Genomic DNA, 27675 nt, shown 5'->3' with positions numbered 1-27675 from the left:
AAGAAGTCTTTCCCCAACAGGAGCTGTTGGAGGTTGACTGAGGACTGCCCGCTCGTGAAGGGCCTTCCCACTTCGGTTACACGGACAGGGTTTCTCCCAGTATGGATCCTCTGATGCTGAGTGAGGGACGAGCTGCGACTGAAGGCTTTCCCACACTCACTGCACTCATAGGGCTTCTCTCCGGTGTGGATGATAGAGTGTCGAATGAGGTTGGTGCTCCAGCAGAAGGTTTTCCCACACTCGACACATTCATAGGGCTTCTCTCCGCTGTGAATCCGCTGGTGTCTCGTGAGCCCTGACCGGCGGTTGAAGGCCTTCCCGCACTCTGTGCACTCATAGGGCTTCTCCCCAGTGTGGATGCTGAAGTGTCGAATAAGATCTGCACGATTACTAAAAGCTTTCCCACATTCTTTGCACTCAAAGGGTTTTTCTCCAGTGTGGGCCCTTTTGTGCAAGATGAAAGTAGAGCAGTGGGTGAAGGCCTTTCCACACTCACCACACACATAGGGCTTCTCCCCAGTGTGGATCCTCTGGTGCCTCTTGAGGTACGACCTGTGGTTGAAGGCCTTCCCACACTCCAGACACTCAAAGGGCTTCTCCCCAGTGTGGATGACGTAGTGGTGAATGAGGGCTGCACTCTCACAGAAGGCTTTCCCACACTCACTGCACTCATAGGGCTTCTCCCCAGTGTGAGTCTGCTGGTGCCACATGAGGTAGGACCTGTGTTTGAAGACCTTGCCACACTCGAAGCATTCATAGGGATTCTCGCCACTGTGGATGATATAGTGACGAATGAAACCTGGCCTATCACGGAAGGCTTTCCCACATTCTTTGCACACAAAGGGCTTTTCTCCAGTGTGGCTCCTGTTATGCAAGACAAAAGTGGAGCGGTGGGTGAAGGCCTTCCCACACTCGTTGCACTTGTAAGGCTTCTCTCCACTGTGGATCCGCTGGTGCTGGGTCAGGTGTGACTTACGGTTGAAGGCCTTCCCGCACTCCATGCACTTATAGGGCTTCTCCCCTGTGTGGACCATGTGGTGTTGAAGGAGATAAGTGCTTTTACTAAATGTTTTCCCACACTCGGTACATTCGTAGGGCTTCACTCCAGAGTGAATCCTTTCATGTCGAGCAAGGAGGCGTTTCTTGTTAAAAACTTTCCCACATTCATTGCATTTAAAGATATTTTCTTCTTCCTGAATCACAGCATCTTTATCTGACCCACACGAGTCACGGTCATGGACAGCACCTCCCCACGGGACAGGCTCCTGTACAATCCCTGAATACACATTATTAGCTGTCCCTATGTTGCCATGTTCAGAGTTTGATTTTCCAGGGAGCTTCTCCTTCTGGGGGTCTATCTCTGGTCTCAAGTGTCCTTCTTGCATTTGCAATGACCCATCCCGATCCTTAGTTCGGCCCACCTGGGAGTTCCCTGGAACTCCTTGTGTTAGTTGTTCCTGGTGGGAGACTCCCTCAGACAGAGCTGGCTCACTAGTGGTTGATTCTGTGGTCTTGGATTTTCCTTTGTCACCTGAAAGAAACCCAATACATAAAAAGGTCCATTGGTAATGCCAACACAGGAAAAAATGAGCATGTCAGTGAAATGAAGAGAAAAAAACAAAGATGAAAATAGTGTCTCTGTCTTGCTACCTCTGAATCCTAGGATAACAATGTCTTTCTTTCTTGATCCTAGAACTATTGACACCATGAAAGGGAAACCTGGCGGAGTGGTTGGGTTAGAAGACAAAGTGCAAGAGAGGAGACACAGTCAATTCCAGATTGGACATTTATGCAAATAGGGCCCCTGATAGTTTATGCTTAAAAGATGACTGAGGGCAATGTCTGACCACATGCAATCAGAGGGTTTGTGCTTTGAACTGTAAGATAGCAACTAGGCCTCTGGACAGTCACATAGGAAATGATTCAATCAGCTGTGCTTATGTGAAGACAGTAAATAACTCTGACCCTCAAGTCAGGTGAAATTCCTAGGCTGCCAATACTTCGTGCATGGATTTCTATACACCAATCCCAGAAAGGTAACAAGTCCCTGAGGATACAGCAGGTCATGTATGGAACCCCTCCAAAACCTATTCCTAAAAAACACCTGATACAGACACACTAGATGTGACTTTACAACAACCACATTAAATAAGCTCAAAGAGCTAAAGTGAGATATGGAGAAAGTGAAGAAAACTATGTATAAACAAAATGGAAATATCAACAAAGAGCTAGAAACCTAAAAAGAAACCAAAAAGAAAAGTATAATAACTAAAATGAAAAATTCACTGCAAGAATTCAAACAAAGATTTCAGTAGGATGAAGAAAGAATCAGCATACTTAAATACAGGAAATGAAAATTCTTGGGGCGCCTGGGTGACTCAGTGGGTTAAGGCCTTTGCCTTCAGCTCAGGTCATGATCCCAGAGTCCTGGGATCGTCAAGTCCCGCATCGGGCTCTCTGCTTGGCAGGGAGCCTGCTTCCCCCTCCCCTTGCCTTTCTGCCTACTTGTGAAATAAATGAGTCTGTCTGTCAAATAAATAAAGAAAATCTTTAAAAAAAAAAAAAAAAAGAAATGAAGAAAATTCTGTCCAAAGAACAGAAAAAAAAAAAAAAGATTTAAGAAAAGTGAACATATTCTAATGGACCTGTGATAAACCACTAAACGAACCAATATACTTATTGTGGGATTAGTCAGAAAGAAAAAGGGTAAAAGAAAGTATTTTAATAAGTGTCTGAAATCTGATAAAAGAAATCAATAATAAATATCCAAAGAGATCAGTCCACTCCAAGAAAGAAGAGCTAAAACAGATTCACATCAATAAAACTTACTATCAAACTTTTGAAACCCAAAGATAAACAGAGTATCTTGACTGCAACCTTGATGCAACTTGTCACATACAAGAAATTCTCAATGAGATTACGAGCAGACTTCTCATGAGAAACTTGGGAGGCCAGAAAACAATGGGTCAATATATTCAAGAATAAAAGAAAAAAAAATGTCAACCAAGAATCCTGTATCTGGCAAAAGTGTCCTCTAAGAGGGAGAAATTAAGGGGCATCTGGGTGGCTCAGCTGGTTAAGCATCTGCCTTTGGCTCAGGTCATGATCCCAGGGTCCTAGGATTTAGTCCGGTATCAGGTTCCCTGCTCAGTGGGAAGCCTGCTTCTCCCTCCCCTGCTCCTCCTGCTTATGTGCTCTCTCTCTCTCTGCCAAATAAATAAATAAGTAAAATCTTTAAAAAAAAAAGAGGGAGAAATTAAAGTCACTTAATTTCAAAGCCATATAAAAATTAAAATCCCAATAAAAGTAAATACATGAATAATTACAGAAGTATTATTTTAACAATGGCTTATAACTCTTACTCTCTGCTTTTTACATGATTTAGGGGAATAATTTAAAAAACTATATTAATCTAAAAGCTAGTGTTGGGGCCCTGGGTGGCTCAGTGGGTTAAGCCTCTGCCTTTGGATCAGGTCATGATCCCAGGGTCCTGGGATCAAACCCCACATCAGGCTCTCTGCTCAGCAGTGAGCCCGATTCCTACTCTCTCTCCCTGCCTGCCACTCTGCCTACTTGTGATCTCTGTCAAATAAATAAATAAATAAATAAATAAATAAATAAGTAAAATCTTTAAAAACAATAATTAAAAAAAGCTAGTGTTACTGTAACTTCAGGCTATAATTCCACATGTAGTTTCTACATAATTCAAAAGACTAATGAATTTAAAAGAGGTATTAGTCTTAAGTCTGGGGCAACACAATATATAAAAATATACTTTTGTGACATGAACAACGAAAAGAGTTGAGAACTGAGCTGTAAAGGAGAATTTTTTTTGTTATTCAAAGCAGGCAAGTATAAAATCAGATTAATGCTACACATTTAAGATGCTTAAACACAATCCCCATGGTAACCACAAAAAAATAGCTATAGAATATACACAAAAGGAAATGACAAAGGAATTTAAACATTTCACTACAAAAAGTCAACTAAAGGGCACCCAGGTGGCTCAGCTGGTTACACATCTGCCTTCAGCTCAGGTCATGAGCCCAGGGTCCTAGGATTAAGGCCCAAGTTAGTCTCCCTGCTCAGCAGGGAGTCTCTTTCTCCCTCTCCCTTCTCATGCTCTCTCTCAAATAAATAAATAAAATTTTTAAAAATAAGTCAGTTAAATACAAGAGAAGACAGTAATGCAGGAAATGAGAAACAAAAAATCAATAATGCATATAGAAAGCAAATATCAAAATGATACAAGTCTCTTCCTATCAATAATTATGTTAAATATAAACAGATTAAACTCAAATTAAAAAACAGAGACTGAGGGGTGCCTGGGTGGCTCAGTGGATTGGGCCGCTGCCTTCGGCTCGGGTCATGATCTCAGGGTCCTGGGATCGAGCCCCGCATCGGGCTCTCTGCTCTGCAGGGAGCCTGCTTCCTCCTCTCTCTCTGCCTGCCTCTCTGCCTACTTGTGACCTCTCTCTCTGTCAAATAAATAAATAAAAATCTTTAAAAAAAAAAAAAAAAACAGAGACTGAAATAATCCATAAATCACATGATCCAACCATATGCATCTATAAGAGACTTACTTTAGATCCAAAGACACAAACAGATTAAAAGTAAAAGAAATGAAAAAGATATTCCATGCAAATACGAACCAAAAGAGAGCAGGGCTGGCTATATTATTATCAAACAAAACAGACTTTAAATCAGAAAAGATTACAAAAGACAATGAACATTATATGTATATATATTTTAAAGATTTTTTATTTTTTATTTACTTGACAGAGAGAGAGGAGAGCGAGAGCACACAAGTAGGCAGAGTGGCAGACAATGGAAGAGGGAGAAGCAGGCTCTGCACTGAGCAGGGAGCCTGATGCGGGCCTTGACCCCAGGACCCTGGGATCATGACCTGAGTTGAAGGCAGACATTTAACCCACTGAGCCACCCAGGCGCCCCAGAACACTACATGTATATTTTAAAATATTTTATTTATTTATTTAGTTGACAGAGAAGGAGAGAGAGATCACAAGTAGACAGAGAGGCAGGCAGAGAGAGAGGGGGAAGCAAGCTCCTTGGTGAGCAGAGAGCCAATGCGGGGCTTGATCCCAGGACCCTGAGATCATGACCTGAGATGAGGCAGAGGCTTAACCCACTGAGCCACCCAGGCGCCCCAGAACATTGTATTTTAATAAAAGATCTAATACAGCAAGTAGCTGCAACAACTGTAAACATGTACTTAAAAACAGACCATCAAAATATATGGAACAAAAGTGACACAATGAAGGAAAAGAGAGACCATCCTATAGTAACAGATGGAAACTCCAATATCTCATTCTCAATAATGGATAGCACAACCAGACAAAATATAAGTAAGGAAACAGAGGACTTAACATAATAAACCAACTAGACATAAAAGACATATACAGAATATTCTACCCAACAACAGGATATAAATTCTTCTCAAATGAATATGGAACATTTTCCAGGATAGATCATGTTAGGTCTCAATAGATTTAAAAAGATATGATATAAAATATGACGCACTTCTACTGAAAATGAAAACTTAAGATATTAAAACTTATAAGATGCAATGAAAGCAGCATTAACAGAAATTTATAGTTATAAATGCTTATGTTAAATAACAAAAGAGATGTCAAATCAACAAACGAGTAGACAACTTAAGGATGCAGGAAAGGAACACACTAAAACCACAGCGAAGGGAAGGAGGGAAATAGTAAAGATTATAAAGAAATGATACAGAAAATAGAAAAATAGAAACAAAAATCAGGCAAATAAAAACTTGGTTCTTTGAAAAGATCAACAAAACTGGCGAACCTTTGGCTAGATGAACAAAGAAAAAAAAGACACTTAAATGACTAAATCAGAAATGGAAGTAGGGACATTACTACCGATTCTGCAGAAATAAAAAAAATAAGATTATAGGAAAGTATTATGAACAACTGTACACCAACAAATTGGGTAACTAGATAAAATGGACAACTTTCTAGAAACACAAAATCATGAAGACTGAATCATGAAGAAATACGAAGTCTGAATAGACATCTACCTAGTAAGGAGACTGAATTGGTAGTAAAAACATCTCCCAACAAAGAAAAACCTTGGCCCTGATAGTTACACTTATGAATTCCACCAAAGGCTTTTATTTATTTATTTTTTTTAAGATTTTATTTATTTATTTGACAGGCAGAGATCACAAGTAGACAGAGAAGCAGGCAGAGAGAGAGGAGGAAGCAGGCTCCCTGCCGAGCAGAGAGCCCGATGTGGGGCTGGATCTCAGGACCCTGAGATCATGACCTGAGCCGAAGGCAGCGGCTTAATCCACTGAGCTACCCAGGCGCCCCCACCACCAAAGGCTTTAAAGAACACCAATCCTCCAACTTTTCCAAAATATTGAAGAGGAGGAAACACTTCTTAAATCATGAAGGCCATTAATACCCTGATACCAAAGCTAAAGACACTACAGAAAATTATAGCCTAATATACCTCACAAACATTAATGTAAAAAATCCTCAACAAAAAAAATATCAGCAAATTCTGCAGCATATTGAAAGGATCATACATACACCGTGACCAAGTGGGGTTTACTGCTGCAATGCAAGGGTGGTTTGACATAAGAAAACTGATAAATGTTACTAGAATGAAGGGAAAAGCCCATACTATTATCTCAATGGACACTGAAAAAGCCTTTGAAAATTCAACATCCAGGGGCGCCTGGGTTGCTCAGTAAGTTAAAGCCTCTGCCTTCAGCTCAGGTCATGATTCCAGACTCCTGAGATCGAGCCCCACATCGGGCTCCCTGCTCAGCGGGGAGCCTGCTTCCCCCTCTCTCTCTGCCTACCTTTCTGTCTACTTGTGATCTCTCTCTGTGTCAAATAAATAAAATCTTAAAAAGAAAAGAAAAGACTTTTCATCTAAGACGACATACAAATTGTTAATAAATGCAAGGTGTGAACGCCTGGGTAGCTCAGTTGGTTGAGTAACTGCCTTCCGCTCAGGTCATGATCCTGGAGTCCCGGGATCGAGTCCCACATTGGGCTCCCTGCTCCACAGGGAGTCTGCTTCTTCCTCTGACCTTCTCCCCCCTCTCTCTCAAATAAATAAATAAATAAATAAATAAATAAATAAATAAGTAAGTAAGTAAGTAAGTAAGTAAGTAAGTAAGTAAAATCTTAGAGTTCAATTGGTAGTGGGAGCGGTGAGCGGACTCCAGAGAGCCCTGAGTAGCCCCACGGCAGCCGCTGGCCTTCCCACCCTAGGAGGAGCTGCCGCGGCCGCAGCCGGCACAGTCCCCATCGCCGCAGCCGTGAGCAGCGAGGCCAGGACCCCGCACCGCCCGCCGCCCCCGCCCTCTGTGCTGCGGACACCAAGCCCCGCACCATGGGCAGCGGCGCAGGGAGCGGCCCCAGCGGCTCACATTAGAGGCGCCTGCTGGCGGGGCTCATTGCAACGAAGGTTTGGGAACAGTAAAATGGCTCAGTGTAAGAAACGGACATGGTTTCGTTCGCAGGAAGGGCACCGAGAAAGACGGAGCTGCACCCCAGGCTGCCCTAGAGAAGAACCGCAGGAAGTGCCTTCGCAGTGGAGGAGGTGGAGAGACTGTGGAGTTGGGATGTTGCCGAAGGAGAGAAGGGTGCGGAGGCAGCAAATGAGGCAGGCCCCGTGGGAGTCCGAGGCGAGGCAGTAAGTCCGCGGCAGACCCGAGCTGTTACACACGCTCTCCGCGTTGCAGGGTGCTCCACGCAGTCACCGACGGAATGACCGGAGCAGGAAGCGTGCGGGAAGGATGGGGGATCGAAAAGTGCTCCCGAAGGCCAGGCCCGACAGCCCGACCCTACGGCGGGCGACGGTTCCCGCCTTGCTCCTGTGGAGACCCTACGGGCGCGGATGGCAGTGGACCAACCCTCCGGCGCAGGGAGAAGGGATGGAAGGGATGGCAGGTGCGGACGACCGGGGTGCGCGAGAACAAGGTAGTGAGACAGAGCATGTACTGGGGTTAAGACCGCGATTCCGCAGGGGTCCTCCTCCCCAAAGACAACCTAGAGAGGATGGCAACGAGGAAGATAAGGAAAATCAAGGAGATGAGACCCAGGGTCAGCAGCTACCGCCGCGACCTCAGTTACCGACGCAGACGCCCAGAAAACCCTAAACCGCAAGACGGCAAAGAGACAGAAGCAGCCGGTCCACCCAATAAGAATTCGAGGCTGAGCAGTGTGAGCAGTGAGCAGTAAACCCCAGCTTTCCAAACCTACCGGCAACCGGATTAGTCACCCAACAGGAAGAAATGAAGATGAAATTCCAGCAATAAGAAACGAACAAGAGATTGGAGCTGAAGACCTTAAGTGCTTGCTTTTGCCCACTGACCAGATAAACAAAACTACCTGCATTATCTATGCAGCACGGCCTTTTACTGCTTTTACCTAAAGACGTCTCTTTTTCGTAATGACAAACGTGTTTTTTAAGGAAAAAAAAAAGCCTCGTTTTTCTCAATACATCTTTAAAGGTTTTTAAATTGTTTCATATCTGGTCAAGTTGAGATTTTTAAGAACCTCATTTTTAATTTGTAATAAAAGTTTACAACTTGATTTTTTCAAAAAAGTCAACAAATGGCAAGCACCCATTAATAAAGGTCTTAAAAAAATAAAATAAAAACCCACAAGGTGTTCAACATCACTTATCATTAGGGAAATGCAAAGCAAACCTACAATGCAGTATCCTCTCATGTCTACTAGGACGGCTATCAAAAAATCAGAAAGAACAAATCCTGGCGGATGTAGAGCAGTGCGAGCTCCAGGGCTCTGTGGTGGGAATGTGAAATCAGACAGCCTCTGCTGAAGCAGAAGGGAAGCTCCTCAGAAAGTTAAAAATGGAATTCAGAGATGATCCAGCAATTTCATTTCTTGTTATACACCCAAAGAATTAAAATCAGGTTCTCAAAGATGCTTGTACACCCATGTTCACAGCAGTCTAATTCCACAATAGGTAAAACATGGAAGCAACCCAAGTGTCTGCTGAGGGATGAATGGATGGCAAAGTGTGCTATGTGGAATGTTACCAAGCCTTAAGAAGGAAGGAGATTCTGACACGCGCTACAACACAGATGAAACTTGAGGACATTACGCTAAGTGAAACTGGTCAGTCCCAAAGACACACAAATACTGCATCATTCCACTCATACGAAGTATTTACAGGAGTCAAAATCATAGGCACAGAAGTAAAATTGTGGTTGCCAGGGCCTGGAGCAGAGAGATTGGGGGTCACTGTATCATGGTTATAGAGTTTCAATTTTACACAATGAAGAGCTTTGGAGATGGACGGTAGAGACAAGTGCACGGGATTATGAATGTGTTTTGTACCACTCAACTGTACAATTAAAAATGGATAAAACGTCAAGTTTTATGCTATGAATATTTTAACACACAAAAATAACAGCAAGAATATACAAACAATCCCTACAAATCAAAAACAAAATGCAAACAAGTTAATAGAAAAATAGATATTTATCATGAAATGACACTCCAAGGAGAAAATCCAGACTGACCGAGATCAGATGAGCAGGTGCCAAAGGTCCTCAGCAGGAAGGAAAAGCAAGCGGAGCCCACATGAGATACAGTTCCGTCGACCTGATACCTGACAGTATCAGAAACCAGGCAGAGCATTGTCAGCGACCGAGAAATCCTACAGTACCAAGTCCTGGGCAAAGCATGGGCGGAAGGAACCTCCACGCGGTCCCAGGGCAAGTGTGAACTGGTACATGACTTTCAGAACACCACGGCCATTAGCCAGTGAGCAAGTGAGCTATGGCCTATAATCCAACATGTCACCCCAGGAGACATCAGAGACACCGCCATCTCGTGCAAGATGACCGATGCAAAACTGCTCCTGGCAGGAGCGCCTATAAGAGTCAGAACGTGTGAGTAACTGAGCGCAGAGCGGGTGAACACGCCGAGAGACAGGAACTTTCTTACTGCTTTTCTTCGACTGTGAGGATTTGAGCCCATTTGTATGGTGAGTAGAGAAAAGGTGAAGTCACATTACACGACAAGCAGAGTATGAATGAAGAAACACTTTCCTGCAGAGGTGTACTCTAGACTATGGCTCAGAACTGGCCAGGGCCAAGGGCAAGACCTCTCCCGCTCAATGATAGGGGAAACTGCAGACCCCGGAGCCCGAATGAGTGCGGTAGGGTTGAGGATCAAGCAATGGAGGAGGCGGACCTGACTTTCAACGCCAAGACCTGCTGAGACATCATGGCTGGGGCAGTGAGAAGCCCTGGAAGCGAGTCTGAGCCCCTGAGGTAACTCGTGCAGGACACAGAACTGACCAGAGGCCCAGCAGACGCAGAGGCCGGTTACGAGGCTAGCAGCAACCCCCAGAGAAAAGACGACGGGAGCGTACACTGAGCGTGGGGACCAGTCTGAGGGAGGTAGTGCGAGTGATGGATTCAGCCGGTTACGAGGCTAGCAGCAACCCCCAGAGAAAAGACGACGGGAGCGTGCACTGAGCGTGGGGACCGGTCTGAGGGAGGTGGTGCGAGTGATGGATTCAGGACACGGAGGGGATGTGAAATGCACAGGATTGGGGCACGACCGGATGTGGGGCCGGAGGGAGCTGGGGAGGGAGGAATCTCGGAGGCTGTCTCCAGTCTCTAACCTGCTTGGGTGGCAGGATCGTTCCCTGAAACTTGGGAGGTGGGAGGAGTCAGCGACCTTCTGGGGCCCTTGGCAAGCATGCTGACTTCGGGTCAAAGGGCTCCACGGCTTCCCAACCAGCAGAGAAGCCAGAACAGGAAGCTTCCCCAGGGAAGCAGGGCCCGGGGTCTCCTGCCGGTCTCGAGCCTGCAGGGTCCCCCACCTGCCCACACCCTGGCTCGTACCTGCACAGGTGCTCTGAGACAGGTCTCCCTTCAGCGTCCACAGCTCCTGCCCGCGCTCCAGCTGGTAGATCAGCTCAGGTCTCGGAACAGGACACCCTGTTCACAGAGAAAGAAAGAAGATGCTAGGGTTTGTGTGAAAAGAAAGAAAATCCCTCAATCTAGTCTGTAAACAAGACCTTGGAATAAAACCTGCTCCCATGGACACAAAATGCTACCATGCAAACGTGGGAGCGGAAGGCATGCCATGCTGCTGGGCAGTTTTCTTTCTCATGGAAAGTAAAAAACCAATATATACAGTCATAAATATCATAGTATAAATACAAACTGTAATCATAAATAAACAAAATCGTAAAGGACTGTGTCAAACAACTTAAATGCCTTATAGCATTTTAAAATTGAAATAAATTACAATTTACACATTTAAAATATTGATGTATTCATTCAAAACAAGGCATTTGTCTTCAATAATCTAGCTCTTCTTCTAGATCCTAAGCACAGTTCTGTACTGTTCTTCCTATACGCCACAGACAAAATGAGGATTCTGTTGTAGGACTTCCTCCCAGCATCCTCCGCAAGTACACACTGCAATCAGCATCACTTTGTAGATGAAGAAACCAAGGCTCAGGCAGATAATGGGATTTGCCAAAGAGCACAGAGCTGGTAAATGGCTGAGCCAAAATGGAAACCCGGCTCTAGCCGTACCTGCTCTCTAGCTGTTTGACCACAACGCTGCACATCATCGTTCCAGACATGCTGAGTCCAGGCATAAGCATGATGAAGATCACGATGAGAGAAACAGGAGTGGCAGTGAGATTCTCAGCTGCTAACCTGCACATGAGCTGGTCACACCACGCACTGTTCTGAATCCTATTCATAAGTGACCCACTGATCTGGGCTACAGTCCAGGAAATAAAAACTAAAGTATGTATCACCCCAGCTTACCATTGAGCACACCGAGGCGCAGCCAGGTTTGGTAACTTGTCTGCAACCACAGTTTTTAAGGAGCAGACTAGGACTGAACATCAGGGATATGGCTCTAGACCTTTGTATCCTAAACATGACATTAAGGAGGAAACGGCAAGCACCTCTGTGTGTGGCCAGCAGCCTCAGACCAAGTGGAGGGCGGTGGCGAAGCAGGGCCATGAGCATGAAGAGTCATCCTCAGACCACAGGGGGCTAGGGAGGGACAGACTTAAGGACTCTAGACTTTAGCATTTCATAACTACTAAAAGATAATAAAATTGAGACTCCTACACAGAGATATGGTCACAGACCATTTACAGAAACATCAAATATAGCACACTGTCAAAAGCATTAAACTTAAAAAGGATTTCTAATACAAAGAAAAAAAAAAACACCCCAGAGAACAGCTTCATAAAATGAAATACGTTCCACACTGAGTAAATTAAGCTGTGTGGGGGACTCACTACAGGGGCCAAGATTTCCTGATCTCCTGAGCACCGGGATACCATGAGATTATATGGGGGAGCAGGAAGAGTGCCTGCGGCAGTGCTCCAAGGAACTGAGCGGGCTGTGACTATTATTAACCACTTTTCCTAAAAGTGACCCACTTTTTATTTTTCCTAGATTCCTTCAACAACGGAATCTGTATCACTTTAGTCGGTGGGAAACTGGCATCACTAGCCTTGATGGGAGGTCATCCTGAAGACTCCCAAAGAAATCAAAATGATCTTCTTAATCCCCAGTGAACTCACGAAAGCCAAATTAGCAACGATTAAGGGGTGAGGCATTAAAATTCAACACTAAACCCAGACTTATCCTCAGCAACAATCAGAAGACAGGAAAGAGCAGAAATCATGCAATGATGATGTCAGGGTGTCCCTCCATGCCAGCTGATGAGGTGTCCATTAGTCCCTGAAACAGGGTTTCTCAACCGCCATACAAATGACATGTAAGTCACGATAATTCTTTGCTGGGAAGACAGGGAGGAAACTTGTCCTGTGCTTTGTAAGGATGTCCGGCAGCACTCCAGGTCTCCGCCCACTAGGTGCCTGTCCCACCTCCATCCCACCTGGGACAACCAAAAATGTCTTCAGACACTGCCCAGTGTCCTGGGGGGACGACATCGTCCCTGAATGAGAACCACAGGCATAGAGGGTTGTAACCAGGAAGACGAGAGAATGTGAGGGGGAGGGAGGAGCCTCCACGAGCGCTGCCAGTCAGGCCGCAGATGGCAAGGTGGGGACTATGAGCAGAAGGGGCGACCACGTGAGAGGCTGAAATGCCCCAGAACACGCGGCAGCAGACACGACAGCGAGCGGAGGCCCGAGGCAGGCCTGGGCACGGGGAAATCGCTGGACGCCCAGCACAGCCAGAGCAGAGTGGGGCGGAGTGAGCTCCAGGAAAGCACTGAAGGTGAGGGGTGAGGTCAGCAGGAGAGGGTGGACTTTTATTCTGAAACATTTTGTTATGAAATATTTAATCTATCCAGCTGTTCTAGTTTTGCTTTTTCTCTTCTCACTGGCAGACGTAATTCCGGTTCTCCAAGAACAGGCACGTCTCATCCTCGGCTCTGGATTTATAGCCCTCCTTTCCCTCAAATTGAACAGCCTGTGCGGATTCTCCCCAAGGAGAGAAACATCGAAGCTGGTGCTTCTCAACCGCGGCACTCAGGACGCAGCACGTGGCACAATTCTTCCCTGAACGGGCGCTGTCTCGTCCATCAAAGGGGGTTATGGCATCTCCGGACTTGAACCCCTAGATGCCAGACCATCTACACGCACCGTGGGACAACCCAGAGGGCATGCAAACACTGCCAAATGTCTCCTGGGGGCACAACTGCCAGCTGCCGAGGAGCATTACTCTAACGTCTCTCTCGACCTAGCAGAGGACCTTGAACCTCGGGACCATCACGGAGGCACAAACACAGAGAAGCCCCGTAACTGGGACCATATCCTTTGGAACAATACCTGTCGGCGCTGAAGGCAAAGGCCTCCCGGGGGCCTGCCTGACTCACTCCCTCCTTGGAGAACATCCCATCACTCACAGGCCTGCTAAGGACACTTGAGCCAATCAGGCTCGCGCAGTCAGCTCCCCCTCCGGAATGTGAAATCAGAACTTTGGAAGAAGGCCAGTCTGTGCTGGGCACTGGGGTGACAGGTCCAGAGAAGTACTGGCTCCGGTGGCCGTTCCTGCCTCATGGACACCCCACACGGCCCGGCAGCAGACAGAGAAAGAGGAACAGTAGAAGCACACCAAGATGCGGAGACGAGGCATCTGGGGGCCGGAGAGAGCAGGGACCCATGGCCAGTCCTGTCACTACTTGATGAGGCAGGGAAAAAACCTCCCTGCACACAGAGACATGAGCAGAGAGAGCCAGAGAGAGAAGCCTGGACAAGAGACCAGAAGCCACGGCATCATCGTGGTGGTTCCCAGTTCCTCTACCAGTGCCTCACGGGACCAGCTGGAAATCCTCCCTTTGGGTTCTGCAGAACACCCCCCTTTCCTTCCACGGTTTTCTAGGAGCCAAAGAGGAACGGTTTCTTGCCCAAACAGACACAGGAGAGCAGGTCCAAAGAAATTAATCTAGAAAATGGCTGAAGTTGCAGGGAGGAGGAACACGGGGAGGGCCCCAGAGGTCTTCTTGACCAGCCAGGCCTGGTGCCAGAGGGTGCTCTGACAAGGAGGCGGCAGGTGTCCCCATGGTGGGGTGGGGAGGACTTACCCAGAGACACCAGAAGTCCACAGTTTTCCAGCATCACCTCCTGGTACAGGGTCCTCTGGGCTGGCTCCAGCTGCCCCCACTCCTCCTGGGTAAAAGTCACGGCCACATCATCGAAGGTCACAGATATCTACAAAGTCAAACAGAGAGAGCAGCGTTGGCCTTGGGGCTGCTGGATGGGATCAGAGCTCATCCCTACATCCCCGGTAAAGATGCAGAGTGATCCAGGCTCCGATCACCCAGTACCTCCTGGGGGCCAAGCTCTGTGCTGGGCTGGAGGGGGAGGCGGGCCCTGCTCTGGATGTGCTCCGGTAGTGTAAGGGAGAAGCCTCCTCCGTGGGAGGCCCTGGAAGGTCACACAGACAATGGAAATGACGCGAGGACTGGGAGATGCAGACAACAAGGGCTCTAGGACGTCAGAGGAATGAGCGAGCATGGTAATCACGGTGTCAGTAACAACAGCAGTACCTGAGCCTCCCTGGTCCTGCTAGCTGCCTGCCCCATGCTGAGGGCTTCGCATCCTGGGTAAAGGGACTACAAGTCCCCAGGTCTTAAGTCATCTTGACTTTCCACTAGTGTTGTCTAGTTGTTCAAGTGTTGACTTGAAAACACTTCATAAGGAGTTTGCCTTGTTAATGTTACTCCACCATTTTCTAGTTTCCTCAGTGTTAAATATCCAACATGTGCAGGACCACATCCTACACAGCCCAAGTTAAACATCAAGAACTCAGCTACTCCACTCCCCGATGGACAGCCTCACTACTGCACATCTGTCATTTAAACGCTCCAAGCCACTGGCTCATGGTTTCTCAAGTGCACTTTCAGTACCCACATCTCTGTGCATTGCAGCTTTGTCCCCTCCATCAGTGCTCTCGAATTAATACTTCAATTAAACGCCTGGACATTTCTAATTAATTGGTTCATACATAGGAACCCTGCAGTATTACTTAGCTCTGGTGCTGGATAAACTCATCACCAGGCACATCTTGGGCATTTAGATAAACACAGAAAAGTCAACTAGGGCCTCCACATTGACAACCAAATGATATCTGTCTGGATTATGGAAACTCTCTGACATGCACTCCCCTAGCATCGTATGTTTTTGGTTACGGGTATAGATATGCATTTTTATGATCCGTCTTGAGCTGAAAACTGGGGAAGAATTAGCGAGGATCAGTTATTAATCAAATCTTGGCTATCTGGGGCCGAGTCTTAGAGAAGTCACGGTTTAGCTTCCTGGGTGTCACTCAGGGCTAGGAATCGGGCTTCCGGCCAAGAATGACAGAGCAGACTGGTTCCCGGGTTGCTAAGGGTAGATGAGGGATTTGTTCCTGGGCAGGCAGCAGCACGTCTGGGGTCAGTGTGACTTTTAAATACGGTGTGCCAATTGTCGGGCCATCTGCACATTCAGTCCCTCTCCGTGTACTCTAAGACCGAGATGAAGAAAGTGACAACCTTCTCCACTCTGACACACATCAAAGAGAAACCGAGTACCCCCTCGCTCCAGGCTGCCCAGGAGCCCTCTCCGCAGCAGCGAGGCAGCAATGCCACAGACGTCGTCCACTCACCCGCGCAGGGTCCATACACGCCGCCGCCATCATGGGACCCTGTGCACGGAGCGGGGCCCGGACCGGCAGCGACGCAGGCGGATCCCGCCGGCTCTGCCGACTGCCACCTCTCTCCTGCCCCGGGAGGGGTGACCGCGGCTGACGTTCCCACTCTCCGGACGCCGGGTGGCTCATGGCTCCTTCAAAGGGGCGGAGGTGAGCGGTAGGCGTCTTTCTGCTCTTCTTGGAAGAGCTTCACTGGAGGCGGCCACAGAACAGCGACGCCCTCCCCACAGCTGGCGTGGACGGAACCGTCGCACACGAATGACGTAGGACCAGGAGCCCAGAAGCCCCGCCGCCACGGAAGCGGACGCCAGTGCACAGCCTTCTGGGCAGTGTAGTTTGGGCTCTACAAACGCGGCCCGGAGGAACGTGTTCCGGAGCGGGTCCTCCTCGTCCTAAAAGACTTAGCAGACCCAGAGTTCGCCGTCACACCCGCCTCTTCAGGGCGAACCCAACGCGAGGGGACCGAGGAGTAAAGGCGAGGCCGTCCCTGTCCCGCCCCGGGAAGGCGAGGCTCGGCGGCGGGGACGTCCGCCCGCGATCAGGACCCGTGGTCACCAGGCCCTGGGGTCGGCTGGTGACTTCCCCCGTGCGCCTCACCTCCCGGAGATGCCCTGGACGGAAGAAGGATGCTCGAGCGGTGGTGGCACCGCCCGGGCCAGGACGGCGGAAGCCCCCTACGACAGGGCCCCTCTGCGGCCTCCTGTGGGCCATAGCCACGCGCTTCGACGCGCGGATCGGGCCCTGGAGCCGGAGGGGCGGCGTGCGAGCCCCTGAGCTGGGGAGGCCGCGACCCCAGGCTGGAGCCCGGCGCTGTGGAGAGTCTGTCCCACGCGGCACCTCGCCCTGCGTCTGAGCGCCGGCGGAGGGGTCGTGAGCGGCCACGGAGTTGGGGAGTGGTCGGATGCTGCCGCCGCCTGGATTCTCGGCGAGGGCGAGAATAGATGGAGACGGGAACGGATGGGGGCAAAGCCGGAGACAGCCCGGCGCTGAGGGGGTGCAGATGAGAAACCCACAAAACCATGTTAGATGCTAACATTCTTTTCAGAGTTATATTAGGCAAAATCTTACATGTCGCCATCAGGGACTTCTTTAGTTTTCTTCTCATGACTATGAGAGTGAGAGAATAACGCCTCACTTGGAATGAGTTGAAAAGACATACGGCCGTGAAGAATGGAAACTGTGCGGAAGATATCAAGAGATTTAAGTTTATGTACTATTACTCAGCCATGAGAAGGAATGAAATGGTGCCATTTGTAACGACATGGATGGAGCTAGCGTGTATTATCCTAAGCAAAATAAGTCAGAGAAAGACAAATATCATATGATTTCACTGAGATGTGGGATTTAAGAACCAAAACAAATGATCACGGGGGGGGGGGGGGGGGAGGAAAACTATGAAACGCTGTTAACTATAAAGAACAAACTGACTGACTGTTGCCAGAGGAGAGGTGGGTGGGGGAGAGGTCCAGTAGGTGATGAGGATGAAGGAGTGCACTTAAAAAAAAAAAAAAAAAAAAAAAATTTATTTATTTAAGAGAGAGAGCATGAGAGGGAGAAGCAGCCACCCCCCCCGCCAGGGACAGCACAGTTCAACTCAATCCCGGAACTCCAGGATCATGGCCTGAGCGGAAGGCAGCAGCTCAAACAACTGAACCACCCAGATGCCCACGAGTGCACTTTTTTTTTTTTTTAAAGATTTTATTTATTTATTTGACAGAGAGAGAGATCACAAGTAGGCAGAGAGGCAGGCAGAGAGAGAGGAGGAAGCAGTCTCCCTGCAGAGCAGAGAGCCCGATGCGGGGCTCGATCCCAGGACCCTGAGATCATGACCTGAGCCGAAGGCAGCGGCTTAATCCACTGAGCCATCCAGGCGCCTCCCACGAGTGCACTTCTGATGAGCATTGTGTTGTGTAAGGAAGTGCTGGATCACTATATTGTACACCTGAAACTAATATTACACTGTATGCTAGCTGGAATATAAATAAAAACTAAAAAAAATTAATTTTCAAAGTAGAGAAAAGCATAATGACTGAATCAAGGATTCAGATGCAGTTGATTTCCTGGAAGAAGATGCTTTTTATGAAAGGAGGTTGTGAAGCGTGGCTTAATTAGCACACAAGGGACAGTGTGATCCATCATTGGGCATAGTAATTTGACCAAATTGAAAAAGGCATTCTTCTTTTCACATGTGGTTGACACCATTAAATTAAATGGTTTGAGGGTAGGGTGTACATCAGGTATCAAAGTTAAGATTTTTATATTCTGTGTTCTGGGTGGCAGAATGTCCAGAGTAAGTGGTGACAAAAACTATGTAGCTATTGGAGACTTTGAAATCCCTACTGTAGAGCATGTCTGAAAGTTTTCACAATTTAGACATATGTCACCTGGTAGTCAATGTGGAAGCCCTCATCGACTTTTCAATCTGCTTAAGCTACCTCCCCAAATATGTGCGGGGCTCAATCCCAGGACTCTGGGATCATGACCTGGGCCGAAGGCAGAGGCTTTAACCCACTGAGCCACCCAGGCGCCCCAGTAACTAGTTTTTAAGGTGAGTAGTTGAGTCACCATCCTTGCCCAGGAGGGACATCATCTTGGGAGGCTCTCATGGGAAAGAGTTTCTACAAGAAATAAAGATTCTACCCAGTCACACACCAACTCAAATAACTATAAAGAACTGCTACAAAATTATTCAAGTTTTATTAATTAAAATTGTGACTCTAAAACCAACAAAACAGTAGACCCAGGAGAGCTCTCTGGGCAACCACAATGAAACAGGTGCAGACAGGGCTCAAGAAGCCATCTGAATGGATGGAGGCAACACCCTTTGAGAGTGGGCCCGGACCCAGGGGTGCTCCAGGATCTGGGCTAGGGGCAGCCGCTCTGAAGGCTGGTACCTGAGAAGCCTGGAGATCAAGTCCCGGGCCCCCAAAGGTAATGATGGGGGAAACCTTACATCGACCTGATGACGCCAGAGAAGAAAAAAGAGAGCATCATTAATTTCTGTGCTGTGTGTTTTCTCCATTCCTTAAGACCCTTGAAAGCACTGTTCCGGATCTTACTAGACAATCTTTGTGTGCAACACAGGCTCTGCAGGCCTGGCTTCCGAATGAATGCCCAGAGTGTAGCCATCTTACCTTGAGGATGCGTTGGTATGTCTCAATATGGGAAGGGCTCTCGAAGGGTGGACTTCCCACCAGCAGCTCATAACACAGCACTCCAATGCTCCACAGATCTACTTTCTCATTATATGTTCTCCTTTCAATAATTTCAGGGGGCAAGTAGTCCAGCGTCCCACACGCTGTCTTTCTCCTAGAGGACACCAGGGAAGGGAGCACTGCGCAGAGGCCCAGAATAAGGGTAACTCTCCTTTTCTAGATTCCAGTGAGACGGGAGACCCTCAAAAGTCTGAGAAGTCCCCTCCTGATCATGGGAGTTTGGAAACACTAAGTTTTAATAAGGATCAAGGTTTATGGACGGCCAATACTGGGACCCACCAATTCTGTATTTTGGAATTATTCATATAGTTATGCAGTTATGTAGCTCATGATCCAAGATGTTTTCAGAATATTTTGGGCATCAATAGATTCTGAACAAAGAGACAGTGCATCAAGAAGAACCAATTAAAATTCCTGAAGTTGGTGCGCCTGGGTGGCTCAGTGGGTTAAAGCCTCTGCATTTGGCTCAGGTCATGATCTCAGGGTCCTGGGATCAAGCCCCGCATCGGGTGCTCTGTTCAGCAGGGAGCCTGCTCCCCCCTCTCTCTCTGCCTGCCTCTCTGCCTACTTGTGATCTGTGTCTGTCAAATGAAATAAAATCTTTAAAAAAAAAAATTCCTGGAGTTATGGAGCAATGAATTTTATCTACATGGGTACTTACTGGGAAAGTCACATGTTACCAGAAATCAAAAGATAAAAGATAAGGTCGAGCTACATTCTTTCAGTCTACAATTGCACATTAAATACATACATCTGAAAAAGGCAGTACTCAAATACAAAAGCAAGTTTGCATCTGGGTCTCACACACGGCACGAATTAAATTGGATCATTCCTAAGTGGCACCCAGGGCCCATACCACCACCACCAGACCTACCTCAGAGACGGGGTGTGCACAGACCAGCCAAAGTCTGCAATCTTCACCTCACCCCTGAGCCCCAGCAGTAGGTTCTCTGGCTTAATATCCCTGTGGATCACCTTTTGTTCGTGGCAGTAGATCAGAGCATCCGCCACTTCCTCCATTATCTGAGTGAGCAAAGAAAGAGCTGTTTGGAAATGAAGCCCCCCCCCTTCATACAAGATAAAATATTCCTCATGCAGTTATTGTTGTAGTGGAATCTTTGTTTCCTGCTTACTGACCCTGTTACTTCCTTACTGGCACCACAATTCTTGGTGGGGGAAGGATTCCTCTTCCCGTTTTATGTGGTCTTATAGGATGAATGCTGAAGTGACAGAACCTCCCCTTTGCCCTAGAACAGCAAGTAGCTAGACACCAGCCCTGTGCTGAGCTAAACAGATTATCTCCCACAGGACTTGAGGCCTGAAAAAATGATACAAAAGCAGGAGGAGAGCTGCAAGATCATTCATTCCGTCAGCAAGCTGAGCTAGCACTTCTGTTGGTTTGACTGTTGCTCTGATTCCCCATCTGGCACCCTCCAGAAATCTCTTGCTTCCTATTTCTAAGCCAGTTCCACTCACTTACACAGGGAACCCCTTCATAGGCTTTCAACATGCTTCTCTGCATAAGGTAGCAGAGTCAGACAGTCTTGCTTACCCTGATTACTAATATCCTGGGGTGATTAGGGCATCCAACTGTGAAGTTACAGGCTGTATGTGTCATTACATAAAAGGTACAGAATTCGAAACAAAGAAAAAAGAAAAACGTGGACAATAATGACAGCCAAAAGCAATGACTGCCCCTCCCAACCAGTCCACAGTAAACTCATGGGCCCCAGAGCCCTCAGACCCCCCGCCTCACCGTCACTGTACGCTGTTCATCTAACGTGTGTCTCTTCTGCAGCTCCTTGTAGAGCTCACCCCTTGGAGCATATTCCAGAATCAGGTACACGCGGCGGGCATCATGGAAATAGTTGTAGAGGCGCAGGATATTGGGGTGTCTGGAAAAGGGAAAGAGGAAGGGTCAGACTCACAAGGCACAACTCCTGATGCTGTCACAAGTGACTGGACACATAAGGGGCAAGTCGTGCTGGGACCAGAACAAAGCAGATCCCCGAGCGCAAGAGAGGACAGGAGCAAGCAGCAGGATCTAGGTGCCTGAAACAGGGAGGATGACACGGTGTGATCGCAGTGAACTGCAGAAAAAAAATCCTCGAGGGGGCCTATTGGAGGGTGGTTTGGGGGTAATGCCGGGCCCAGATGCCAGAGATGGAAGAGAACACAGAGTGAGAAGCCGGTGCCGGATTCCCCTGCAGCGGGGCCTCACTGCAGGTGCGCCTGGATTTCAATTTCCCTGCGCAGCTGTGGCTCCAGTCCTTCCTTTTCGATCTGGGACTTGAAGAGGACTTTCAGGGCCACGATAAAATGGCTTTCCTTGAGCCGAGCCAGGTAGACATTCCCAAATTTCCCCTTGCCCAGAGGACGCCCGATTTCAAAGTCATCCACTGTGAAGCGCCGCCTGCGAGGAAAGGAAGAAAAGAGCTTCATGAAAGGGAGGTGGAGGGCAGTCGGGGACTCCTCCTTCCCTGGACCCCACCGCGGCCCCTGCCCGTCCTCATCCGGTCCACGAGCCATCACTAAACTCGCGCGGCTTGCTCTTCGCTTGTCGCGCCACTCCCGTCCCCCTGCAGAGACCGCGGCACTGACACTCACACGGGCGCGCCGCTGACCTCCACACGACCCGCTGCAGCGACAGGGGACGGAGGGAGGTCGGCCCTTCCTCCCGCGCTGCGTCCGCCCCCGGCCGCGGACACCAGCTCTTCGCGACGTTTCCTGCGGTCCCGGGTCCTCTTCTGCTTCCCCGCGGGCTCAGCTCGGTTCGAACTCATCACCGCGTCTGGGCGGCTCCCGAGAGGAGACAACGGCGACCGGACACCTTCCTGAGCCCTCCGAAAACGTCCTGAAGGGCGGCAAAGGCAGGCAACGTGCAGGCGTCGCTCCTCACGCGGACGCACGCACACACTAGCAGGGCACACCAACCACCTCAAAGCCCGGGACCCGCCGACGCCGACGAACTCCGGGCCTTTCCGCGCGAGGCCCTTTATCCTAGCGCCCCCATTGGCTAAGCCTGATTGGTTGAAGCTTCCGAGCGCGGAGGCTGCTGGGAGCTTCCCATTGGTTGAAGCTCTCAGCGCGAAGGCAGCGTGCCCAATAGGAGAGATGGAAATGGTGGACGCGGGCGCGTGCGCGTGGCAGGGTCCGAGGGAACACCGGGAGCTGGGGCTTCGGAGACGGAGGACACCTCGGAAGAGCGGGGACGAACAGAGGGCAGCCCAGAGGATAGGATGCTCACGGGTTTCCATGAATGAATAGCTGTGGAAATGCACAAGTGCGCGAGTCCAGTAATGAACTGACCCGGGACGTGGGAATGAATAGACGCCAACCGCGGGAAGCCGCCGGGGTACCCGTGTGAAGCCGGTAAACCACCTGCGCGCCCCACCGCACCGCCCGCGCTTGAAGGTCGTGCCCCGTTTGGGCCACTCCCTAGGGCCCTCCTCCATCACGCTCTCCAAAATTTCTGCCTCCTCCCCCGATGTCCTGCAGCTCTTGGCCTCCCCACTCCACCCCACAAGCCCTGCAGCCTCCCCTAGGCCTGCAGGCCCTCTCGGCGCGGTGACACACAGCCTGGTCACCTCTTGCCTCATGTATTTGTTGGACCAGCAAAAAATTTTTACCAGCCAAAAAAACAGGTTTATTTGGAACTAATGGAGAATTACAATTAGGGACAAGGAATCTACAGCAAAAACCATAGACTAGTCCTTCAAACAGGAGAGGAACACAATTTGTGGAGAAGGAAATTTGGGAGCAGTTGTTTTGAAGGAAAGTCTGTTGGAGAAGAGGAACGGTTAAGAAAAGACAGCTTCCCATTGCTTGAGTTACAGGGGTGGTCAGTTTCTTGCAGGAAAAGCAATGTACATCTTTTCTCCTTGGGGCCTATTATAGATTATCTTTCCTGTGGAGGATTATTCTGTTGGGGTCTGTGATTGACATCCCTAGGCAGCATGTGAGAGCTTCCGCCTGGACTCCTGACTCCATTTTGGTGAAATTTCCTTTTATTTTCATAGACCCTGTCATCAGTTTGCATTTGGAGTCTCAAATAGTAAAATCAACCCACATGTCTATTTGGCAAATACAGAAGTTCCAGATGCTTTTAAATGGGCCTTCGGCTCGGGTCGTGGTCCCAGGGTCCTGGGATCGAGCCCTGCATGGGGCTCTCTGCTTGGCAGGGAGCCTGCTTCCTCCTCTCTCTCTGCCTGCCTCTCTGCCTGCTTGTGATCTCTGTCTGTTAAATAAATAAAATCTTAAAAAAAATGGAATTCTTTTAGATAGGTAACAATATAAATTGTTGGAGAAATAGAACTTAAAAAAGAAAAAAATCTCCCAACCCAGAAAATCTCTCCACAAAGGTAGTAGAGAAATAAAAATGTTTATTACTGGGTAAGCCTTAAACCAGAATGGGATGCCTTATCACAGATAATCGCTAAGAGATGGCAAAGTCAAAAAGATACCCTTTCATATAACCAAGCAGATACTAGCTTTCTCATTACATATTTTCAGCATAGACAGTCATTAGTCCTCATGTAAGAAAACATGACAGCACCAATTGTTACATAATTCATCCTAAATTTACCTAGTAATTAGGCTGGCTATCTGCTGCTACCTTGGCTTTCTATAAGGGAAAACAAACTTTTCATTACCTGAGGGTAGATGGTACTGTTAACCTTAAAAATACAAGTTACTTTAGCAGCAAAAATGGGTTTATTTGGAAATAGCATAGAATTACAATTAGAGACACGCAAGCTATGGTAAAACCATAGGCAGAGCCAACAAAGAGAAGTTATTTTACGGAGAAGGAAGAAGTTGGGATGATTGTTTTGAACAAAATCCTTTGGAGCAAAGCAGCAGTTCAAGGTGATGAACATTTCTCAATGGCAGAGTTGCAGGGATAATTGATCTTATGAGAGATCCAATGTCCATTTACCCCATGGGGGCCTAGAGTTAGGCCTCCACCTTCCCACAGAAACTGGGACAGAGGGATGCTATCTCCTTTGATGTCGGCACTTCAAAGAGAGAGCTCCCACGTCTTCTGAGAAAGATATTCCAGAGTTGGGAGAGCACCGGGTCCCTGAGGAAAGCAAGAGGGCTAGTGTTAAGGAGGGCGCATAGTGCAGGGAGCACCGGGTGTTATACGCAAACAATGAATCATGGAACACTATAGCAAACACTAGTGATGTACTGTACGGTAACTAACATAATAAAAAAAATAAAGTCCATTTTGTCCAAAAAGAAAAAAATGGCGGCTAGCATGTCTAGAGCTGCAACTGCAGGGGTTCAAGTGGGATGAGACGAGTTAGATAAATGGAGATAAATTGCATAGAACCTTGTCAGCCTTTGTAAGGAGGTTGCAGTGTGCTCCAGAATATGTTCTAAAATGCACCTATTATTTGTTTAATCAGATATGGTAACACAGTGGACCTGAAAGTGATTGTCATGAAGTTTATGCTTACAGATCCCTACAAGTGAGTCAGGCAATCCTACGGGTGGGAGATCCTGCAGTGTATGAATAGAGCCCTCAGTTCTGGGATTCCCCATGGAGGATTTCCGTGGGGATCCACTCTCAGCCAGCCAGCCAGGACGGTAGCAAGCACAAAGCCGTTTATTATGGACGGTACGCTGTCGAAGTGGGAGAGAAGGCCGGCCCAGAGGTGACAACTGCCTACAGGGATCTTTTCTTTTTAAGTAAGTGGGGGTCAGGGCTCATGGAGGGAGTAGTCTCTAATGGAGGCTACTTCCAATCATTTGGGGGACGACTCCTACTGGTTGGGAGGGCGAGTTTTGGATCCTACAAGATTTGTACCAGAACCCTCCTGGCACCTTCCCCCATGGGGGAGACAAAAACACAATGCCAATGCATTATAATGACCCTAGGGTCATCTGGTGCAGAGGGGAAGAGGAGAGCACAGGTTCTGCACCTGTGACTCCTGGTCTGTCAGCCCTGGGGTGTTGGAAGCCAGTCAAGGTTCTTATGACCTCAGGCTTCTAGCATGTAACCTGCTTTCACCACCCTTGCCTCCAGCTCATGTCTGTCCATTCTGTCAGGCATACCTTACAGGCTAGGTATGGGGACCCAGAAACAGCGGTCAGGGGGCCACAGCCGTGATGGAGAAAGCCCGGCCCAGCACACGGACTGTGTTTTTTGCAGGAAAGGCAAGGTAAGACAGGTCATCAGTTTAGGACTGACTTGTTTGCACAGTCGGAGCATACATGTCACACTCCCTGTCTGGTCTCTGGCCCTGGCGTTTTAGGACAGAGGAATGCGGCCTCCTGGAGTTTAGGAGCCAGAGAGGTGGTTGGTTTGCATAAGAAAAGTGAGGTCCTGGAAAAGTTGGTACCTAGTCCAGGGAGGGGCAGTGTCTCCCCAGTCAGCAAGGCCCCACATGCCGGATCACAGAAAGTAAAAAATACACACTCAGTACACTGTGAAACAGATAACCATCCTGGGGGGAGGTGTTGAACTGAGTGGCAATGTAATCTGAGTCATGAATTAGAAGATCAATCTGGATATTCTGTGATTAAACTACAGGAGGGGCAAGGAAAGGGAAGACCTGTTAGGCTGTTTTCCAGATGGGTGAGGATGAGGATTTAAATGAAGGTAGTGACAGGGGAGGTCGGTTATCACAAAGTGCGAACAGCTGACCAGAAGGAACAACTTACCAAACTGGTGCAGAAGCACGGACACGATGTAATGGTCTCACAGTAGGCATTGTCGTTAATCTACCCACACCCCACGTGGCCTCCTTCACATGGTGAGTAGATTTCCAACGATATTACAGTGTGTCCTCATGGAAATGCTTTACTACATAGAGATGCTCAGGCAAATATCACTGTCTGCTGTCCCAGAGCCCAAGCCAAGGGCCAGCACGGGGGACTGTGCAGGAAAGTGTTCCCGGAGCAGCCTCCACTACTCAAATGCTATGGATCGCAAAGGACTGGCCCCTGACCAGCACTGAGAAGACAACCTAAGTTCTTGAACATGGCCCGGTTGGAGGGACTTGAGGCCTGTATCTGCAGGGCCCGCTGCTTCAGGCTGACCGGGTCACTTAAGCAAACACTGTGGCTCACAGGGAACGGAGTGTTTTGTATGCCTGAGCCTCTGAGCCACACTGTATCTTCGCCTCCTGTGGTCCCGCCGAGTATCCACAGGCAGTCATGAAGGCCCCGCGTGCCTCAGGAAGAAACCCCGGGCACTAAGGCGTGGTGAATTTCCCTCGTTGGCGATACTAGAACATGTCGTCCCACATGTTTTTTTTTTTTTTTTTTTAAGATTTATTTTTTTGACAGATAGAGATTACAAGTAGGCAGAGAGGCAGGCAGAGAGAGAGAGAGGAGTAAGCAGGCTCCCAGCCAAGCAGAGAGCCCGATGCGGGGCTCGATCCCAGGACCCTGGGATCACGACCTGAGCCGAAGGCAGAGGCTTTAACCCGCTGAGCCACCCAGGCGCCCCACATGTTTACTGAAAGACTTAAGCAAGGGCCTATGCGACTGCACTGGGAGGGAACACTGGAAGCTTGGGCTTGATTTCTTTACCCTGTGTGCCTTTTCCCTTTGGGGATCTTGACCTGTGTCCTTGTGCTGTCACAGACAGTAACTGGGACTATAGCAGCAGTTCTGAGTCGAGGGAATCCTGGCAAACCACCAAGCAGGAAGGTGGTTCAGGAGCAAAGAACCACATGCGCACACGGTTATGACCTAGATGGGTGTGTGGGTAAAGGTTCCCTGAGGAAGTGCCATCTGAGATGAGAGGGGAGGGCTGAGCACACGCTAACCGGGCAGCGTGGGGACAGAAGAGGCCATAGCAGGTGGGAAAGTGAGGGAAAGGGAAACAGGAAGTGAGGAGAGACCAGAGTTGTGCAAGACAAAAGGTAGTAAATGAGACACATCCCACACCAGGTAGGGCCCCAGGGATGGGCCATGTTAAGCATTTGGTTTTTATCCCAAGTCACGAAACATTTTAGGGGAAGGGGGTGGGGGTGAGCCCTCCATGACCAGGTCGGAGCCGCATCTCTGGCTCAGTGTGGAGAATCGACCGGGGGAGAAGAGCGGAAGGTAAATGGATGCTGAGGTGCTGGATGATGCCTGGCTGGACCCGGGACGGGGCGGTGGATTGCACAGCAGCAAGGTCCCACATGGGAAAATTTCACCATGACAATGGCTGCTAGATGCGGAGATTGAGAGAAGCAGAATGAACAGGGACTTTTAAAAAGCCTCCAGCAGCTAGGAACAAGGCCAGGAAGTAGACCCCAGTATCTGACTCAAGGG

The 27675-nt window shown here is 48.5% G+C and overlaps 2 protein-coding genes across 2 annotated transcripts in view; both read right to left on the bottom strand.

The window, feature by feature from the left end:
- LOC123931069 (zinc finger protein 543-like) overlaps positions 1-16395 on the bottom strand; it is a 47574-nt gene extending 31179 nt beyond the window's left edge. The window contains exons 1-4 of the mRNA XM_045987760.1: positions 16142-16395; positions 14577-14703; positions 10892-10987; positions 1422-1531 (exon numbers count right to left, since the gene is read on the bottom strand). Of these exons, the coding sequence (XP_045843716.1) occupies positions 1422-1531; positions 10892-10987; positions 14577-14703; positions 16142-16315 (507 nt within the window). The 5' untranslated portion in view covers positions 16316-16395. The remainder of the gene's footprint in view (positions 1-1421; positions 1532-10891; positions 10988-14576; positions 14704-16141) is intronic.
- Positions 16396-18820: 2425 nt separating this feature from the next.
- Positions 18821-27675, bottom strand: part of LOC123931070 (zinc finger protein 264-like) — a 32352-nt gene continuing 23497 nt past the window's right edge. Inside the window, exons 5-10 of the mRNA XM_045987766.1 lie at positions 22009-22255; positions 21623-21814; positions 21158-21296; positions 20276-20424; positions 19321-19495; positions 18821-19145 (exon numbers count right to left, since the gene is read on the bottom strand). Of these exons, the coding sequence (XP_045843722.1) occupies positions 18975-19145; positions 19321-19495; positions 20276-20424; positions 21158-21296; positions 21623-21814; positions 22009-22255 (1073 nt within the window). The 3' untranslated portion in view covers positions 18821-18974. The remainder of the gene's footprint in view (positions 19146-19320; positions 19496-20275; positions 20425-21157; positions 21297-21622; positions 21815-22008; positions 22256-27675) is intronic.

Source organism: Meles meles, chromosome 19 (genome assembly GCF_922984935.1).
Source record: "Meles meles chromosome 19, mMelMel3.1 paternal haplotype, whole genome shotgun sequence".
NCBI lineage: Eukaryota > Metazoa > Chordata > Mammalia > Carnivora > Mustelidae > Meles > Meles meles.
This window is presented reverse-complemented; position numbering and strand designations above follow the sequence as displayed.